At 45.4% G+C, this 21,872-nt stretch overlaps 1 protein-coding gene and 1 long non-coding RNA gene across 2 annotated transcripts in view; one reads left to right on the plus strand and one right to left on the minus strand.

Annotated features, from left to right (window-relative positions):
• Positions 1–21,872, minus strand: part of LOC309808703 — an 83,337-nt gene that overhangs the window by 26,592 nt on the left and 34,873 nt on the right. Inside the window, exon 2 of the long non-coding RNA XR_014294779.1 lies at positions 16,018–16,082. This is a non-coding gene — a long non-coding RNA (uncharacterized lncRNA). The remainder of the gene's footprint in view (positions 1–16,017; positions 16,083–21,872) is intronic.
• Positions 37–4,646, plus strand: LOC309808013 (speedy protein E4-like; the record flags this gene model as incomplete). The annotated part of the gene is made up of 6 exons (XM_082628027.1): positions 37–145; positions 664–885; positions 1,781–1,839; positions 2,324–2,409; positions 3,926–4,094; positions 4,255–4,646. The coding sequence occupies 6 exons, from the start codon at positions 37–39 to the stop codon at positions 4,513–4,515; spliced, it is 906 nt and encodes a 301-aa protein (XP_082484153.1). The 3' UTR covers positions 4,516–4,646.

Here is a 21,872-nt window from a genome sequence, read left to right on the forward strand (position 1 = left end):
CTAGGCTTCGAGGAAGGGAAGAGTCTGGGAGACATCATGGACAATCGTCAACCGACTTCCCAGGCTGAGGAGCTGAATTCCCAGTCCAGCTCTTCAGGGTACCCCCTGGAGTTGACTGTCTATGAAGAAAGCCCAGGACCGTCAGGTGAGGGAGCTGGCATGAGAAGGAATTTCAGAGATTTGACCAGTAAGGAGGAAAGGGTACAGAGGTCGGGAAGGAGCACCTGCATAAGGTGCCTATGAAAGAAAGGAGACATTCAGAAAGCCAGGGATTGAGGGAGGAGAGCACAGGAGCTGGGGACACGGAACACCTGGGGAGCAAGAAACAGGGTTAGGAGATGAGATCCAAGGATGAGAGAAGGGGAGAGAGGAAACAAGGGGAGGGTTCTTTTTTTTTATTCCTGGTGGGAGAAATTATCTACCATGAGAAAGAGTTTCGAGGACGGGAAGCTGGACAAATGACAAAAAGAGTCAGGGGAGGGATAGGTAGATGTGGACAGAGAAAGATGGAAAGATGACTTGGGGCAAGGTCAGCGGTCTGTGAGACTGGAAAGCACGGGGGTGCTTCGGGGGGGAGGCGGAGTCGGGGTGGGGTTGGGTGGTCACCAGTGGCTGAATTCCCAAGACGAGAGCGTCATACTGTAGTCTCTTCTCCTTCGTCAGCTCCCTGGGCTGGTTGCAGCCCCCCGCCTCAGCGCCCCGGCTGTAAGAGGAAGAGGTCAGTGGCGTTCAGAGCGGAGGTGGAGGGCAACACGGCCGCTGAGGCCCAGGACACCTGGGTCGTGGAGTTGCTGAGTGGGCTCAAGATGAAGCTGAAGCGACAGCGGGTGTCTTCAGTGCTGCCTGAGCACCACGAGGCCGACACCTGGGTCGTGGAGTCGCTGAGTGGGTTCAAGATGAAGCTGAAGCGACAGCGGGTGTCTTCAGTGCTGCCTGAGCACCACGAGGCCGACACCTGGGTCGTGGAGTCGCTGAGTGGGTTCAAGATGAAGCTGAAGCGACAGCGGGTGTCTTCAGTGCTGCCTGAGCACCACGAGGCCGACACCTGGGTCGTGGAGTCGTTCAGTGGGCTCAAGATGAAGCTGAAGCGACAGCGGGTGTCTTCAGTGCTGCCTGAGCACCACAAGGTCTTCAAGTGGATGCTTGGTAAGGACCCACCGCCCTGCCCAGCAACCTCCAATCCTATACTTGAAAAACAAACAAACCAGAACTTCCCATGACTACACTTTCCCAGTGGAAAAGAATTCCCTGCTACTTGGTGCGCTCTCCGTCCCTGGCGGACTGTCTACGGATAAAGGATACGGGGGACACATAAAAGATACAGGATGAGGTTAGACTTAGAAATGATACAAGACTAGGTTAGATTTAGAAATGATACAGGATTAGGTTCGCTTGGTTTCAACTGTACCCGAGACTCTAGCTCTTACTGGCCTTTTGAATCTTACTGGCATGTTCGGGGTGGGGGGAGGAGGGGCTGACAAGCCATCTTCACCCCCTGACATGACTGTCAATTGAGACATTGGCTGAGAGTATCTTGATGCCCTCTGCAGGTACGTGAATGCATGATGAAGGGGCATCACTCCCTGTCACTCGGCCCCCCCAGAAGGGGAGTCACCCCCTTTCCTCCCACAGTGAATGGTCTTCCCTCCCCTCTTTCCGTCAGCTTCACCCTGGGCCACATCTTGGCATTTCCCCAGGGGGGCGCGGTTCACCCTCTTGGCTCTGGAATGCTCCCACGACAGCCCTGTTCCCACTGGCAACATCTGCCCTTTTTTCACAGAGGATCCCGTCGTTAAGAAATTCCTCGCCTGGGACAAAAACCTGGAAGTATCTGACAAGGTAAGTCACCCACTGAGATGGATTCCTGCTCCAGCGCCTGTTCTAGGTGGGCGCGCTGGGTGCTTTCTACACCCACGTTTCCACTCCCCTCCTAACCTCATGCCTTGTCAACACTTCCCTCCAGGGGCCTCGAGGTCCCCTCTGGGATCTGAGCCCCAGGAGTGCCCCTTTGGTGGTTGCTGCCTAAGTCCCCTCTCCTCTCAGCTCCTGGGGACTCGCCTTGGCTCCGGTTCATCGAACACCGTCCTGTGCCCGCGGCCCTAAGTCCACGCCCTCAATCCCAAAGCCTCCCATCCTTGGAGCGCCGCCAACTCTGACCTTCTGTCCTCTCCCCTTCCCCAAACAATCAGGCTCACCCCACACGGGGGTCTCTCCTCCAAGTGGCACCACCCATTCCTCGTCCCCTGCTCCCTTCTCCCTCCCACTCTTTCTCCTCTTCCAGGATGTGACCTCTCTCCTACGTTTTTTCCCCTCTTTCCATCAGTATCTCCTGTCGATGGTGATAGCGTATGTCAGCCGGGCCGGGCTCCTCTCCTGGCAATTCCAGAGAATCCATTTCTTCATAGCTCTGTGAGTACCTTGCTCCATCCCCGCCATCAATATTCAACACCCTGGGAGGGCAGAGGGAGAGACGTGGGGCTCTGACCTTTCATCTATTTTTTTAAACCCCTTTGTACTGACTCTAGGTGTGAAAATGACAGGATTACGGTACCGTGGTTTCTTTTTCAAACCATGTTCTGTTTTTTATAGCATTCATTGTCAAAACAAACTACCCTAATGTCAATTAAAACACTGAAAGAAACAAAGCAAAACGCAAAACTTTCCTAAGAGGAGAGGAAGAAAGAACTGACACCATCCTGCCCCCGAGTAACAGACTTGAGACGTTTCCGGTTCGAATTCTCCGGTCTCGGGTCTTCCGACATCAGCACCAAGTGTGATTATCTTCCGTTTCTGCATTCCCACGACAAATGCCACAATCGGGGCCCGTATCACATAGCACGGATTTGGTGTCAAATGCTCCCCACTGATGTTTCTTCCAAGTCTCCCAAGCCAGTTGGCTCTATTTGCCTGAACATCCTTCCAAAACACAGGTCTGACCGCTTCACACAATTGCATTGGCTAATGACATGCCAAATCAAGGCCAGAGTTCTGCGTTGGGATTTAACTCTCTCTGCAATCTCCAGCACACCGTCCTGATACTTTATTCCTGTGTTTCACTGCTCCTTCCAAATACCCTGCCCTCTAAGTTTCTATTGAGCTTTCTATCCAGGTATCTTTGCCATACATTTATCTGAAGAAAACGACCTTATCCTTAAAGTGGGTTCAAACACCAAAACCTTCACGATGCCCGATCTCCCTAACTTCTGCATCCCAGAGGCACTTTAGTTCAAATTGTATTATAATGTGATGCTTTGCATTATAGTCATTTCTTATCTCCCCCCTTCCCCTTCCCCGGTCCCACTAGACTAGACACCATGTGGAAGGCAGGTCTCGTCAAAATGTCAATGCATTCCCAAAACACTCAGCACAATTCTTTTCATTGGGCAAATGTTTGTTACTGTGAGACTTCTAGGTAATCAGTATTGCATTTGGCCATGAGATAAAATGTTCATTCATTCATTCATTCATTCATCTAACAAACCTTATAAAGTACACCCTACATGCTGGGGAATATGAGGTGGTGGGAACAGAGATTCACAAAAGGCTGTTGAATTCATGCATCAATATGAACCAAGCCCTAAATGTGTCATTTGCTAGGAGAGGGATGAATGCAGAAACAGATCAGATCAGCTCCTGCCCTCAGGAACTGTACATGTACCTACAACATAGGAAGAGAGGTGTGTGCACATAAAACAAGTTGAAGGGAACGGGGGTTTGGATCGTGTCCTCATCATCAAGGTGTGAGAGGCACCCTTCCGAAGGTCCTGCCTGGCAGTGGCTCCTTGATGACTGGGCGGCTCCCGGTGACGCTGGGCAGGGCTGGGTGGGTCGTGTGAGGATGCTCAGCCTGCCTCTTTTCTGGGAAGCTGATCTCAAGTGGAGGCCCTTCCTGTCCTGATGACAGCGACCTGATGTCTTTCCCCAGCTATGTGGCCAGCGACATGGAAGAGAACAACCAGGCCCCCAAGCAGGCCATCGTTTCGTTCCTCTATGGAAAGAACAGCTCGCAGCATGCCTTGTTCCACAAACTGCGTTCCCAGTTCATCCGTTCCATGGGCTGGAAGACATGGGTCACTCGGGAAGAGTGCGAGCAGGTGGGTGGGCTGTGGCGGTCTCGGGGAGGGGGAGGGACGGAGAGGAGGTGGGGATCATGGGGGACTCGGTTTGGGACTTGGGGACAGACGAGAAAGAACCGGAGGCGGGGCAACGGGAGGCAGCGGCATCCTCATTGCCAGGGGCTGTTTGTCTTTCCAGATCCAGGCTTTTGATCCAGAGCTCTGGGTGTGGGGAAGAGATCGCGCCCTCTTGCCCCAGAGGCCCCAGGACCACGCAGGCCTGAGGTCATCGGCCTGCGCAAAGGTAGGTCTGCGTGCGCAAAGGTGCGGGTGGAATGACGTGTTGTCTACTGAGGAAATCGGAGGAATCCCACTGCTGGACCCACATCACCTCTCACACTGTGAAGGGGGCCAGCCAGGCACACAGCCACGTGCCGACTCTGCGCCAGCCACGGACTGACAGCCACACACAGACACCAGCACCGCGAGGCCCGTGGGCACCAGACCTCGGGGAAACCAGTTTGTCCCAGACGCATGGGTCTCACTGAAGTTATTTCACCCAAAGCAATTGGGTCCAAATAACAGCTTTGACGAGGTGGTGATTCTTTTCCATATACCGCGTTTCCAGTTTCTCTTTTTCATTCATTTTTGGCCTTACATCCCTCAGGGTTATGGGTTCTAGCATTTATCTACAACAAAGTAAATGTCTACAAACAGGATATTAGATAGAACAGCCCACACGTTCAATAAGAAAAGATGAATTATGACTAGCTTTATATTCCTCCAAATTTACTTTCAAATTGCCTATGGCCAGATCACCTGTGACTCTTTATTCCCCCTGACTCACCACTTCTGGACCAATGATTCCTCTAGTACAATTCACCTTTTCCCCCTCACGTTTATGGTCAAGGGGGTTTATCACAACGACTGAAGGTTAAGGAATGCCATCTTCAGCATGGCTTATTACAATTGACACATTAGAGTTCTAGATGTGGGCAGAGGATTGAGCAAACATTTGGTTTAAATCTTGCAAACTAGCTGCCTTCGTCCATTCAACCTGCCCTACTACAGACCGCGTTGCTTAGAAACAACACAGCACGGTCTCTTTTACAAGGGCAATAATCTCATTCATGAGGGCTCTACCCCATGACCTAATAACCTCCCAAAGACCCCACCTCCTAATACCAGCACCTTAGGGGTTAAGATTTTAAGATTTCAACATAAGAATTTTGGGGGACACAAACATTCAGCACATAACACTAACCAAGTTTAGGGCTGAGTATTATTTAAACATTAGGACCCAGGGACTTCCCTGTTGGCACAGTGGTTAAGAAACCGCCTGCCAATGCAGGGCACACAGGTTTGAGCGCTGGTCCGGGAAGACCCCACATGCCGCGGAGCAACTAAGCCCGTGCGCCACAACTACTGCGCCTGCGCTCTAGAGCCCGCGAGCCACAACTACTGAGCCTGCGTTCTAGAGCCCGCAAGCCGCAACTACTCAGCCTGTGCGCCTAGAGCCCGTGCTCCGCAACAAGAGAAGCCGTCAGGAGAAGCAACGGAGAGTAGTCCTCGCTCACCACACACAGCAACAGAGAGAAAGCCCACACACAGCAACAGAGACCCAATGCAGCCAAAAATAAAAGAAAGAAAATAAGTAAATAAATGAAAACTTAATAATAACATAGACATTAGGATGCAGGGTTAGGGTTAGGGATCCGGCCTCAGGTCTCCTGGTCCACGATGTTGACTTGTCAGTGATGTCTGTAGTGTGCTTCCAAGTTCAGAATTTAAGTGGTGCCAAAGGACCAAGGTGAGTTAAGACTAAAGCAGCCTTCTCCAAATGCCAGCTCCCTGAGCAGAATCACCTGGAGTCTGGGCTATAAAGCAGATTACTGGGCCTGACCTTGGGTGCATTCAGTAGTTTTTGGAGTCAGGGTCACCAAAGTCCAAGAATCGCACTTGAAAACAATGAATGGTTCAGGACTGGGGTTCAGAATGGAGAATTTGAGATAAAACTCCAATCATAAATGAGTCTCAATTCTGGTTAGAATTGACTAAGAATGTGAAAACCTTTATATCTGGACAGTTGCCACTTTGAAATCTGACATCCTTGCTCCTTCTCTTACTTCCAGATCACAGAGCCCAGGAGAGATGAGGATGTTCAACAAGAGGTCAATCCAGACACTGACGACAGCCGTGAAGAAGGAAGGGAGAAGCCTCTTGTGCAGATCATCGAGAAGAAGCCAGCATCTTCTAGAATGAGCGGAGGCCAGTTTTCGTGTTATACTCCTAGGAGCGGGGTGTGCTTCTAGGAGTCTGTGGCAGGACAATAAGAAAACAGGGTTTATTCAGATTCCACCCTTTTGGAAGGCACCACCTCAATTTTCAGATCATTTCATTTCCATCTCCCCTGAGACGAACATTGGAGGTCCCATTTTTTATACACTTGTTTGCCCCAGTCTAGAAGCATTTGAAGGTGGAGTGTAGCGGCTCAGAATAGGAGGGAATAACATTAAAATATATAATTAGGAAAAAATATATATATATATATATATAATTACAGCCACAGGGTCATGACTCATGACTTAAGTTTCACTGGCTTATTTTGAAAATGTCACCTATAAAATTATTGTATTTTTATATTTTATATTTATATATTTATTTTAAATAGTTTTGAAATAGTCTTCATTTTGAAACATCTTATTACTACAAACTTTTGTGATGAGAACTGTAGCTGTTGTATATTTACACATATATACAGTTTTACTCACATTTTCAAGAGAGATTGTTGATTTTATCTATTACATCATATTTCCATTCTACTTATAGCATAGTGGGTATTTCCTCCCAATTCTTGTAAGCATAAATTTTGTATTTTTTTAGTTCTCATTATTGAATTGTGGGAATTCAGTCCTAATTTTTTAACTTGCCTCAGCATGTTTGTATGTTATTTTAGATTGTTCAAGAGTACCGTGCGATGCAGCTTTTGGGGAACTACAATAAAGACGAAAGTCTTCTCACAGTCAGGATGTGTGTGGTCATTACCAGTCGGCTTCGCCTCTTTGCTGTCCAACGAGGTGTTGCTTAATGGCGTTGTGATTATCCAACCACATTTCTTAACTCTGAAAAATAGTCCTCAATTATTTTTCATGTAGAGAAAACTACAGAAGATGAGGCAGGTCTTGCATCATTCAGGACTCCAATACTGAGAGACAACTCTTGGGTAAAAGGAAAGATAGCTTTACTGAGGAAGCCGGCAGTCCAGAAGAGAGGTGGACTCGTGTCCCGAAGAACCAACTCTCCCCTCCTGAAGTTTTGCTTGAGGACTATACAGGGAAAAGAGAAAGGGGCTACATGTTGAAGAGAGGGTTACAGGGTGCGTGATCAGCTCACGGTCATTCTTCTGATTGGTCAGTGGTGAGGTAACGGGGACTCAACATCATCAGCCTTCTGGTTCCAACTGGTCTGGGGTCTACGTGCTTGTGGGCAACATGCAGTTAACTTCTTCCACCTGCTGGGGGTTTCAGTCTCTGCCAAACAGCTCCAAGGATGTGGCTCAGAATATTACCCAATAGCCCTTGAGGAGGAACTAAAGGTCCTTGACTTTGTTTAACAGCCAAGAGACGATTATTTTGTCTTGGCTGTTTTTTCGGCCTCGCCACGCAACTTGCAGGATCTTAGTTCCCTGATCAGGGATCGAAAACAGGCCTCTAGCAGTGGAAGCGCAGAATCCTAACCGCTGAAGTGCCAGGGAGTTCCTGACAGTAGACTTTAAAAAAAAAAAAACAAAAACAGACCAAAAGGAACACAGTTTTAAGGAAGCTTAACTTTCTCAGAAATGCAGAAATTTTGTTGTGCATTTATTTTCTTTCTTTTTTTCCCCCAATACATTTATTTATATATTTATTTATTTTTGTCTGCGTTGGGTCTTCCTTGTTGCACGTGGGCTTTCTCTAGTTGCAGTGGAGAGGGGGCGACTCTTCATTGCGGTGCGTCGGCGTCTCCATGCGGTGGCTTCTCTTGTTCCGGAGCATGGGATCTAGGCACGTCGATTCCAGTAGTTGTGGCTCACGGGCTCTAGAGGTTTTTTATGTTTTGCAAGTATTCATCAAATGTTTATTGCTTGAATGAATGACAAATAATTTCTTCCAACAATCTTCAAACTGCTTAACACTATGACAATATTTAGCGTTTCAAATTTCACGTGACCTTAGTCTTTCCGTGCTCTAGTTTCTAAAAGCACGTGGGATCTTCCCGGACCAGGGCTTGAACCAGTGTGCCCTGCACTGGCGGGCGGATTCTTCACCAAGGAGCCACCAGGGAAGTCCCTGTGCATTTATTTTCAAAAAAATAATAAGGCCGGATGAATTCAGAACTAGGTGCAGAAACCTCTTCCAGTGAGATACAGAATCTCTGCTGTTTAGGCAGATTTAGAGAACAACTTTTCCAACCACTTATTAAAGAGACCAATACTCCATGAAAAAAATTTATCATTTGTACAGAGAGAAAACCAAACTCCAGCTTTGCATCAATATAATATTTGCTACTAAGAGAACCATAAGCTCTTTTTTGAAAATCTCTGGAATAAACATCAAAACTGAGCTGCCTTCGGCTCAGACAAATAAAATTCCCTTTCTACCCGTCTCCTACAACTTTCTATACCCATTCAGGTTGTGTCCTTCACTATCCTCTTTCTGGTGCTGGAACAATCAGTCATTTTACTTTAGGACCAAACGATTTTTGTTCCTGTTAATAAACAAAACTACATCGCATTATCTTGCATACAAAGTTGTACCTCTCGGTTGCTGGAACCAAGCAGGACCATGCAGGGCCCTTCCATGTCCCCTGCCTCTTGTCTGTAAAATAGCTGCAGTCTCCCAGGCCTCCCCTGAGTCACCAAAGAACAGGTTCAAGCAGTTACTGATTAGGACAACAGCAGTCACAGAATCTTTAGTTCCTCCCGAAGGACATAAGTAACAGTGTCAGACACACACTCCTAACTTGTTTTGCAGATACTAAAACCACTACAAGAGGAGAAAGCTAACTGTATGATGACCAGACTGGAGCTATGACACAAGCTGCTCCATCTTGAGCAGACCTGAACCAATGGCTTACACAATTCCAGGAACTGGCCTCAAGGAAATGGGAACAAACCAACACTGGAATTGAAGATTAACTGTGCCTGAAACAATCAACATGACACTGACCACACCGCTGCATGACCAATTTCAAGAGGATGGTCAGAGCTGACTGTGCTACTCTGCACGGAGCCCCCACCGGCACAGCCCAGAGACTTCCCGTCTTTTCCCTATCAACCCCTTTTCCCTCTCATTGGCAACTGGGAGATGGTATTGGGGACACTAGCCCACCATCTTCCCAGGTTGCCAGCTTCCTGAATAAAGCATCTTTCTTCTTCCACCAACCCTTGTCTCTGGAACACTGACTTCTGAGCGATGAGCAGCTGAACCTGAGTTCTGTTCCAGCCGATAACATCACTATGGGTCAAGCCTCATTCATAGTATATTAATACTAACTTTGAACCAAAGTTACTTCCATTTCACAAAGAAAACTAGGAGTGAATGATTGACAACTGCCCATCACACATCAGCATTTCAGGCTAGCACAGCTCATGAACACACATAACACAACTTTACACAGCCACAAACATCCCTTACACAACTTATTCAAGTGGCAGAGACAAACACATTCATTAACACACCCACAGACAGAGCCTCTAGGTAACAAGTAAACATATGCAGCAAGAGCATATAACTTGAGATTATGCTTAGTAATCAATGCCTCAGGTTTCTGTCTTGCTTACAAATGACCTCGGTATCCAATGATTATCCAGTAAGTAACACAATTTAGTATCAGTTCAAGGGTTTACGTAAACTGAAGATCTGGGAATTTATCGACAAGCTAACACAGTAGAAAACATAGTTACTGTTGAAAGAAAGTCTGTCAGAATAAAAACTAAATGTGGTTAAACACAAACTTACAGTTTTCATAACCTTAAACATTAAGTAGAAGTAATATGAGCTTAGTTGATGGGCACACCTATATAAATTTAGGAAGAACACACCCAAGTAGAATTGTTTTAAATGTATGCCTAATACTGATAAATAAGATACGAATAACTTTTTATTAAACCAAAAATATTAAACTAGCTTCATGTGTCAAAGATTTACCTAAATTATGTAAACTTGAAGTCTTTAAATTTCTGAGTTGATTTTTTTTTTTTTTTTGGCTGCACCGAGGGGCTTGCTGGATCTTAGGTTCCTGACCAGGGACTGAACCTGGACCCTGGCAGTGAAAGCACCGAGTCCTAACCACTGGACCGCTGGGGAATTCCCTGACTTGATTTCAATAAGAATATTTTTCTAGCACATTTAAAGTATTAGAAGTTCTAATTCCTTTCTCTCTGAGAATTTTAGGGATATATAATTTTTATAAGCACATTTGTATCTTTGTAAGCCAATCAGGACAGAAACCCTTTAATTTAACAGACTCTACAATCTACTTTAATAGATCCAGAAGTAGGAAAACATTACATACTCGCACTGTCAGAGGTAAAGACCTCTTTGAATTACAGACACACAGACATACAGAGAAATGGAACTTTTACCTGCAGTTTTAAGTCTTAGACTTGGGTCAGGAATAAACACTCACCAGTCTAGATATTAAAGAGCCGTTCTCATCCCATTGGGCAAGAGATTCTTCATTGATTTGAGCTTGTCAAAGTAGACAAATAGACAAACAGAAAAGACTAAGAAAAGACTAACAAACTAGATCCTCTGTTACCTCTCACCTAACTGAGATTAGTTCTGTAGAAACTTCATCCCTTTAGAGACCATCAAGTCTTCAAACGACAGAGCCAAACTCAGAATCACTGCTGCCACAAATGGGGAACCACTTCGCTGGAATCTGAAAACAAAGGAGAAACACAAAAGTAATAGAAGGGGAAACTAAAGAAACAGAAAGTGAGCCAAGTTCAAAGGCTGCTTGGGTTCACCCCTGGGAGAGGAGACAAGATGTACCTGGGCTTCACTGGCTCATGAAATACACCACTTGTTGCTGGGCTTTTACAGCTTTATTTACGTAGAACTGATATACAAAATCTAGCCCATGTTTAATGTATATAACTTGATGAGTTTGGACATATGCACACACCTGTGATACCATCACCACCATCACGGTAATATACTCATCACTTCCAAAAGGTTCCTTCTATCCCTCTGTGTGTGTGTATGTGCGTTAGAAAGACGTAACACAGCACCAGGTACATGAAAAGGTGCTCAACGTCACTAATCATCTGGGAAATGCAAATCAAAATCATCATGAGATACTACCTCACATCTGTTAGAATGCCTACAATTTTTTATTTTTTTTTAAAGATGAGAGTTGTCAAGGTGGTAGAGAAATCGTAACCCTTGCATATTGTACGCAGGAATGTAACATTGTGCAGGCACTGTGGAAAACAGTATGGAGTTTTCTCAAAATCTTTTAAATAAAAATTCCATATGATCCAGCAATCCCACTTCTGGGTACACAGGCCCAGCTCAGAGACACTGCAGCTTCAGTTCCAGAACACTGCAATGAAGCCAATACCGCCATAAAGCGAGTCACATGAAATTTCTGGTGTACCCGTGCATGAAAAGCTTCTGTTTACACTATACTGTAGTCTGTTAAGTGTGCGACAGCCTTGTGTCTAAACAAACAATGTACATACCTTTATTGAAATATACTCTGGGGAAGAGAAATATAGATCAATGGAACAGGATAGAAAGCCCAGAGATAAGCCCACGCACATATGCTCACCTTAGCTTTGATGAAGGAGGCAAGAATATACAATGGAGAAAAGACAGCCTCTTCAATAAGTGGCGCTGGGAAAACTGGACAGCTACCTGTAAAAGAATGAAATGAGAACACTACCTAACACCATAACACAAAAATAAACTCAAAATGGATTGAAGACCTAAAGGTAAGGCCAGACACTGTCTAACTCACAGAGGAAAACACAGGCAGAACACTCTATGACATAAATCACAGCAAGATCCTTTTGGACCCACCTCCTAGAGAAATGGAAATAAAGACAAAAATAAACACGTGGGACCTAATGAAACTTCAAAGCTTTTGCACAGCAAAGGAAACCATAAACAAGACCAAAAGACAACCCTCAGAATGGGAGAAAATATTTGCAAATGAAGCAACTGACAAAGGATTAATCTCCAAAATTTATAAGCAGCTCATGCAGCTCAATAACAAAAAAACAAACAACCCAATCCAAAAATGGGCAGAAGACCTAAATAGACATTTCTCCACAGAAGATATACAGACTGCCAACAAACACATGAAAGGATGCTCAACATCTTTACTCATTAGAGAAATACAAATCAAAACTACAATGAGATATCATCTCACACCAGTCAGAATGGCCATCATCAAAAAATCTAGAAACAATAAATGCTGGAGAGGGTGTGGAGAAAAGGGAACACTCTTGCACTGCTGGTGGGAATGTGAATTGGTACAGCCACTATGGAGAACAGTATGGAGGTTCCTTAAAAAACTAAAAATAGAACTACTGTCCGACCCAGCAATCCCACTACTGGGCATATACCCTGAGAAAACCATAATTCAAAAAGAGACATGTACCAAAATGTTCATAGCAGCCCTATTTACAATAGCCCGGAGATGGAAACAACCTAAGTGCCCATCATCGGATGAATGGATAAAGAAGATGTGGCACATATATACAATGGAATATTACTCAGCCATAAAAAGAAATGAAACTGAGCTATTTGTAGTGAGGTGGATAGACCTAGAGTCTGTCATACAGAGTGAAGTAAGTCAGAAAGAGAAAGACAAATACTGTATGCTAACACATATATATGGAATTTAAGAAAAAAAAATGTCATGAAGAACATAGGGGTAAGACAGGAATAAAGACACAGACCTACTAGAGAATGGACTTGAGGATATGGGGAGGGGGAAGGGTAAGCTGTGACAAAGTGAAAGAGCGGCATGGACATATATACACTACCAAACGTGAGGTAGATAGCTAGTGGGAAGCAGCCGCATAGCACAGGGAGATCAGCTCGGTGCTTTGTGACCGCCTGGAGGGGTGGGATAGGGAGGGTGGGAGGGAGACACAAAAGGGAGGGGATATGGAAACATATGTATATGTATAACTGATTAAATTTGTTATAAAGCAAAAAAATAAAATAAGTTAAAAAAAAAAAAAAAAAAAAGAATCCACCTGCCAATAGTGGGCACACGGGTTGGAACCCTGGTCCGGGAAGATCCCACGTGCTGCGGAGCAACTAAGCTCATGCGCCACAACTACTGAGCCTGCACTCTAGAGCCTGCGCACCACAACTACTGAGCCCGGGACCCGCAACTACTGAAGCCCACATGCCTAGAAGCCATGCTCCACAATAAGAGAAGCCACCGCAATGAGAAGCCCGCGCACCGCCACGAAGAGTAGCGCCCGCTCGCCGCAACTAGAGAACAAAGCCCGCGCGCAGCAACAGAGACCCAACGCAGCTGAAACTGAATAAGTTAAATAGTAAACAAATAAAAAATTTAAATGAATAAATAAATAAATAAAAGCAGGCTCTGCTTTGTCAGCACTCTGGAGTTCCCTACGTATCGACGGGCAGGATTCCCGTCCTCTCCTGTAATTACGTCTGTGAAGTGCCTTTCCCGAGGAGAACAGAAGCTCCTGGAAGCAGGGAATTGCGTCTTAAGATCACATGCAGAAACTGAAGACATTTGATGCTTATGTCAAGGATAAAAGACACAACACTAGATGATGTGAAGGGTCCTCGAGGCCAAGAGCCAGGCAAGCAGGACACTTCCTCTGGGGACCCTTCCATCAGCAGAGAAGAAAATGTCCATGGCCAGAACTGGCACTCAATTCGCTTGGAGCCGAGAAGCACCCATGTAATTACACAGGCTCCCCAGAGAGTAATTACTCCCGCATTTAAGAAAGGAGACGGCTTTTCAGGCAGGGAGGCAAGTGCAGTCTTCCCAGCTGGACGCACTGTGTGCTGATGGTCACGACGGAGCTGGGCCCCAGAGCTCTGCTCTCCCCTCAAACCCCCAACCTCACCCTCACCCTCAGCTGAGGAGCTGCTTCCCTGAGAACACAGAAGCCATCGGAGGGCTTCCCCACCTGCAACCCTGCTCAGCCATCCCCTCCCCACTCCAGGACCACGGGCAGCAGCTCTCCCCTCCCCCACACGCATCTACTGGATCATTCCCACTGTTATTTCTCTCATCACAACACAACACAACACAACACAACATCCTCCCCGGACCTCAGCTCCTACCCCAGCTACTGTCCAGTTTCTATTTTCCCCGTCACAGCAAAATGTCTTGAAAAAGTTGGGACCAGAACAAACCCAGTTCTCCCACTCCTCTCTCCTAAGCCTCTCCGATCAGGATTTTACCCCACAGATCCATCCAAACGCATCATCTGCGAGGTACGACCTCCCCCCAGTGCTGGGCTCGATGGTTCATGGCTCCGCGGAACGGCAACCTCGTTTGTCCAGTCACCCAGGGAACCTCTAAAGTGCTTCCCACATGCAGACAAAATGCTGTGATTAATATTTTAGGAGAAATACTCAGCATGGAGAATACACTTGAGCTGCTGGACGAAAGAGGTAGCGGCACAGAAGAAAAGTTTCTGTAACTACAGGAATGAAAAGATAAGCTGTTTTAATGGTAGCAAGTATGGGATGAAGGAGAACAAATAAAAAACATTTAGAATACGACATTAACAAGCCTCACACTACAACGTGGTAACAGAGGATGGAGAAGGACTTTACAATGAACTCATTTTTCTGGGCAGGTGACAGGCTGGATGATGCAACGATGAGCCACCAGAGACAACAGGACAAGGCAAGGGGCAGGGGAGCTGTAAATAATCATTTCTGGATCTACTGGATCTAGTAATTCGAGGTGCCCTTTGGACAAACTCCATAGAGATGCTGGCAAGTGGCTGGACAGAGGCATCTATCTGGTCCAGGTGGGAGAACTGACAGAGTTGGAGGTGAAAAGCACCAGAGGGTGAGATCAGACGGGTTGAAGAGTCATGAACCAAGGGGGAAAAGACAACACACAAAGAGGGCGGAAGAAAGAATCAGTCAGGAAGACAGCAAGGAGAGATCTGTCACAGAAACCAACAGAGCAGACTCTGCAGATGGCAAGGCGACAGTGGTCTGAGGTGACGACTGGCAAATCTCCACTGCTTTGTATGCTGGATGCCAGGTCACCTCAACCGGATCAGGTTCCGTGGAGGGGCAGAACCAAGACCGCAGGCTGCACGATACAATTCAGCTGGGAAACAAGAATCTTTGCCAGAGACCTCACTGCATGGTGTGTAACGCGACCCTCTGAGATTGTAAGAGACAAAGAGCTCAATTTACTGGAAGGGTGACAAGGCTGTTCTTCCAGATGATCCTCATTGCATCCCTCGACTGAGCACTGGAAACAATGTACCTATGTGACAACGGTGTTCTACCGAACAGACAAGTTATATGCACTGAGTGCTCCCTGGACAGCACGCTCTCAGCTTACAGGAAGTACAAGGAAGGCACCAACGTCAACACGTTAGGGGCTGTCACTCAGGAAGGCTCGCGGCCTACAGCGGGATCCTCAAGGAAACCTTTTAACGCTCGAGAACAAAAGTGCTTCGGCAGGACAATGTAAGTCAAGCAAGGGATGGTGTTTTGCCACAAATGTCAAGAACACGAGGCTTGTACTGTGGCTCTGAGAGGATCCTGGGATCTACACGTAGAACTTGCCAGAAACACTTGGTACTGACCTGCTCCTCTACACTTTGTCTAACCACATCTTTTACCTACTCCTACTTTCCCATTTTAACTTTTGAACTATTCGCCTCCCAAGGTGTTATCACAAAAGAACAGCAGCAGGTAAACACATAAACAGCAAAACTCACCAGAGGCTGATTCATTTTCCGCTGCTCTTGGAACAACGTGCAGGACTGTGACAGTGGAGGCGGACCTGGAGAAGGAAAACGCAGGCAGTGAAGCTACGACTGAAGCGGCTCGGGATGCACGAGCACCCGCCCCGCGCTCCACAAGAGACACCTGTGGGAGACCCGTCCTTTCACCTTCAGAAGGGCCTGTGAGAATAAGGAGGGAGCAACCACCCTCAGGTCTGTAGCTCCCACGTGACTCTGGTACCTGAGGGGATACTTTATTTTTCCATAGTGAGTGTACACTGAATCCTATTAAAATAAACCTCCATCATTAAATATGAAATTTAAAAACGCTTATAGTTTACCTCTTCTCAGTCTGTTAACAACTTAGATCAGAACATCCACAGGATACCCAGAATAAAGGGACACACTCAGGTGCGCTTGTCTTGCAATGATTTGTACAAACTTTACAAACTTAAGTGCGACGCTCAAAAACATCTTTTATTAAAACTGACTTTAAGTGGACAGAACACCTGCCCTAGGAGTTTGGAGTCCTGTGAGCGACCCCACGTGCACACCCGGTGAGGGTCTAGGACAAGTCATCTCCCTCCTCAGGCCCCATCGCTTCCTTCCTCACCCGAGGCAGCAGGACAGAAGCCCTGCAGACTCGTCCTGCACCGATTACACTGGGCGACTCCACAGAGCACAACCCAGGGGGGCGGCGGACGCTTACATTAGACAACCAAGGTGCTGACGCGCCTTGAGACACACGTGCGAGATGCCCAGACGGCGACAGGAGCGGGAGGAGGAGGAGGATCGGGGTTGGACGGAGGGGAGGACGCGGCACGTCCCGGCCGAGCCTGTGGACCCTGCTCCACCAGGACACCCGGAGCTCACAAGTCCCAGGGGAGCCCCATCCGGAGCAGCCAGCCCTGTCCTCCAGCCCAGCCCCTCCACCTCCAGGAAGCAGTCAAACCCTCCCGGTGGCTCTACTGCGGGCCCTGGGGCGGGCAAAGCCAAGCCCCGCTCTCCAAGCCGCGGTCTCGCAAGCCCTGCTCTCCAAGGGCCGCAGGCTCCACAACCGCCTGCAGGCCTGCAGACGCAACACCTACCCCGTCGGGACTCACTCACCAGCCCCGGGCTCCCAAGGCTCCGGTCCGGGGGCTGCTCCTCGGGCGTGCTCCTCTCTCCGGGGTCTCTATTTTTAAAATATTTGTAAGTAACCCATTTTGTAGAAAACACCTATCTTTCATCATAAGAATTATGACACTTTATACTTTCATTCCAGCCTAACTTTTATACTCTATTTTCTACCATTTGGCAACTTATACCCTATGCTCTAGTCAAAAAGAATCTCATTTACAGTCACTTACATATATTGTGTTGGTTCTCAAGTCCAGGATGTTCCTTCTGCCTGGTATGCCCCGACCTTCTCTCCACGTGGAACATTCCTACTGACGTTCAAAACCTAATTCCAAGACCCCTCATTGTTGGCATTCTCTTTAATATCCCCTAGAAGGGTTACTGACTCCAAGTTCTGTTTTACAAATTTATATTTTTATGATCTATTTATTTAATAGCCTATCCCTACTCGATTGTAATGCATTGTTCATGCATCTCTCACACTCTCTTTTGAGTTCCTCTGGCCTTTTTCTTTTATCTCTTACCCATAAGCACAGTGTTTGCCCCATAGTACGTGCTCAACGTGTTGGCTGAGAGAAAAAAGACACCTTTTAGCTCTAATCATTTGTGAAATTTCATTTAAAATGACATCAGATTACCCTTTGTTTCCTAACTTAATTTCTAGTACTATAGAATGTACACTCAGAACATCGTCAGTGGCCTACAGAAACAGTGTTCTCACTGGACTTCATGCATATAGTCAACCCCCTTATAACTTTCTCTGGCATACAACTGCCAGACATGTTATTAAGGAAAAAAAAAAAAAAAAAAGATGTACCAACCCCTCACCTATTAGAAAACTTCCAGAAGCTCTCCATTCCTTATGGTATCTTTTCTACTTGATTTTTCAAATACCTCTGTCTTACTTCAACTATTCAGAACTGCCTTTTCCACCTTTGGCTTTCATTTTCAATTTCATTCATATCATTACCTGCACTTACCCATAGAACCTAAGCATATTTCAGTTTCTTATGCAAGTTTCCTCACTAGAGGTCAAAGGGGCAAGGACTATTGTGATAAAATATTAAATAAATAGACGATAGAACTTTGTTCTATTGGTCTGGGAAAATTACTACCTGAAACAAAATAATTCTGGAAACTGAAGGGATCAGACCAGTCAGCTTTGTTTACTTCAGACTCAAATCAATGTCTTGTCTTTACCTGAGCTCTGGTTACATTTAGAAAAAAGTACTGTAAATACAGTGAATGAGCAAGGCCACTACCTGAGACGTGTCTGGGTCCTTAGTATAGTAACTGGGGGAATGGTAAGCGTTGGTCAATGTTTGCTGATTGATGACTCAATACATCTGGTTAAGCCTCACCATCAGAATTCCAGATTTTTTAACAAGCTTCTCAGTCTTTTCAACCCAAAGAAAAAACTAAAGAAAACCAGATGACAAGAATTTCAAATTGTAAAATATCCTGGTTGTCAAATTTAAATAGGGATATCCTGTGCAATGGAGAGGCTGGCTGGTGCCAATTTCACATTTTGTTCTCTAGTGTCCGGACGAAGCCTGCTCTGCCAGTGAGCTGACAGGTCGAGAGCACTCCAGCTTCCACAGACACCCGAGAACTTTCTATTTTTCATGGTGTTCCTGCCTTACCTAAGGGAAGGACTATATTCACAATGAAAAGAGTTATGATTAATCACCAATAGAGAGATTCTTCCACTTTCTGGGTGCTCACGTTGAAAGTCTGGTATAGTCAACACTCCCTCTAACATAGATCGTGTATTGAAATGAGAAAACTATCACCTAATATGGCCAGAGAGATGAAGGGACTTGGCCCAGCTGAGCCCAGGAGACACCTCTAATTCAAAACCTCAACCATTAACATAGTGATTGTGATCAAGGGGACTTACAGGACATAAGAGATTCAAAAAGCATATCAATCCACCTCCGGCAACACTGCCAGTTTAAAAGAATGATTAACCTTCTCTCCCACTTGATTCAACCTGGCTATGTATTATACCACTCTAAATGCTAGCAGACTCTATGCTTATGGCTTCCATTAGGTAGCACTTAGTATACACGAAAACTTTCTTCAAGAAGTAATTACTTTTGAAACCATAAACGTTTCAGTTGGGAAAAGAGAAAAAGAAAGGAGGTGCAAGTAAAGGGAACTAGGAAAAAATAAGAAAATACCCTCAAATATAAACATGTTCATTCAAAAAATAATTTAAAGGGGATTTAAACGATACTAGGTGAGCATTTATTCTGTTTCTGCTTTAAATAAAGCATTCTGTTCTATTTGTTAGGTGTTGTACTTGTTTAGTATCTAATGTCTGTTAAAAACCTCTCGAAAGAGATGTATTCATTCTGGTATCCTAAGCACCTATCTGGATGAACAGCACAAGCAATGGGAAGTCATGGGGCATAATGGACCTTGCAAAGGCTCTGGAATCCATCTCTTACTTATGGTCTTTGAGACTCAGGCTCCTCCTCTATGTAGTGTTCATAAAACTTAGTGGAGATAGAACACTAGGGACACAGAAGGTCAAAGCAGGTATTTACTACGACTTTTCAAATATCTTCCTTTAGGAAAACAAATATATTTTATTTGCAATGAGGCTTTCTTGTGAATTTTATTCTTCTAAAGAAAAACATTTTTAGTGAACAATTGATTCGTTTGCCTCCCTGTGCTACTTTATTGACAATACTCAGGTAGGGGTGGTTTTCTCTCAAGCAGTTACCTCCATGTGATTTGTATTTCAGACCTTCCTAAAAGCATGTTTTCCTGCTCTTTCTTTCCACCCCATCCCAGCTCTGCTTAAAATATTGTGATCCTCTATTAAAATGCACAGAACCCTATAAGGAGAAGCAAAATGTTTGTCACTGCCAGCTCTGGTATGCATATATCAGAGAATAAATTATAACTGATGAAGACAGAAATGGGACCCATATCTGACTGACTTCAGAAACCAGAAGTATAGGGCTTCCCTGGTGGCGCAGTGGTTGAGAGTCCGCCTGCCGATGCAGGGGACACGGGTTCGTGCCCCGGTCCGGGAAGATCCCACATGCCGTGGAGCGGCAAGGCATGTGAGCCATGGCCGCTGAGCCTGCGCATCCGGAGCCTGCGCTCCGCAACGGGAGAGGCCACAACAGTGAGAGGCCCGCATACAGCAAAAAAAAAAAAAAAAAAAAAAAAAAAAAGAAACCAGAAGCGTAGCTACTACAAGCTGATGAATTGGAACTCAGATCAAGGCCTAGAGTGGAGAGGAGTCTTCTGATCAGAAGGGGAAAGTAAACAAAGGGCAGCGTTTAATTATTTAATAATAAGTAAGAGAATGACTATGGTGTTTTTACAGAACAGGATATAATATTGAAATAAAACCCCCCAAAGTGACACAGAAACATAATGCAATCCTCTTAAGCTACAACCCTTCCTAAACCAAACCATACCATTCTCTTCACACAGCCTGGAAAGTCAAAAGAAAGGGGATACTGATCTGCATCACACTGGCATTAGAAGCAGATCTAGTTGTAATGAAGTTTTACTTCATGGACTGAAGTTTCCCCCCAAAAAGGGTAAGCTTTTTTCTCAAGAAACATCACTGTGTAATAATCAAGGAGCCAGGGATGGTGGTATTCATTGTTCTAAGTACAGGGATTTGTTTTGCAGAAAGAAGTACCAATCAGAAAGAGAACTGACCAATAATTACTTAACAAAACTGCTTCAGAAGTAGATTTCTAAATCTACTTTTAGATTGATAGTTAGAAACATCTTACTAAGTTTATTCATTTAGAGGAAATCTGTGCAAGCCTCTGAAACCAAGAGGTATTGTATCAAAAGAGATAAGGTCACTAGACACTTATGTAAGAGCTACTTCTTCCTCAAATGGCCACCATATAGTCATTTCTGACTATTACATTACCAAGAAGTAACAATGCACCTTTAGGAAACTAGTATGAAAGAAAAACATAATAAAATTTTTTGCAGGTGACTCTTTGATCTCATAGGTGTGTGTTAATTTTCCAAAGTTGGGACTGGATCCCGCCTTTACAAAATGCTCCTTGAAATATCGCATTGAAAATCTTCTCTTTTACTCCTTATTGTAAACACTGTATATGTTTTTAAGAAGACCAATAAAAAATATGGACTATGGGGCTGCCCTGGTGGCGCAGTGGTTGAGAGTCTGCCTGCCGATGCAGGGGACACGGGTTCGTGCCCCAGTCCAGGAATATCCCACATGCCACGGAGCGGCTGGGCCTGTGAGCCAGGGCCACTGAGCCTGCGCGTGCGGAGCCTGTGCTCTGCAACAGGAAGTGCCACAGCAGTGACAGGCACGCGTACCGCAAAAAAAAAAAAAAAAAATATATATATATATATACATATGTGTGTGTGTATATATATATATATATATATATATATATATATATATATATACACGTATATATATACGGACTATGAAATTATTTTTCCAGTAGTGAAATTATGGAGAATATGACTTGCATTTCTACTGTATTCCCGCAAAAAGAGGAAGTCCTTTTCCACAAAGACTGTCATCAATGTTAACTCTGGGAGAAAAGTATTTGTAGTTGTCTCATGCTTTGTGGTGAGAGACTCTCACTTTTCCCCGTCTCTATTGTGGGAAACAGGGCACACTTTGGGCTGAGAATTCATGCTGTGGTCGGAAAAGAAAGAAACGAAAACTACCCTCATTAACACTGCTCTTTAACAAGTTCAGCAAA

The sequence above is a fragment of the Mesoplodon mirus genome (genome assembly GCF_964341445.2).
Source record: "Mesoplodon mirus genome assembly, chromosome: 7".
NCBI lineage: Eukaryota > Metazoa > Chordata > Mammalia > Artiodactyla > Ziphiidae > Mesoplodon > Mesoplodon mirus.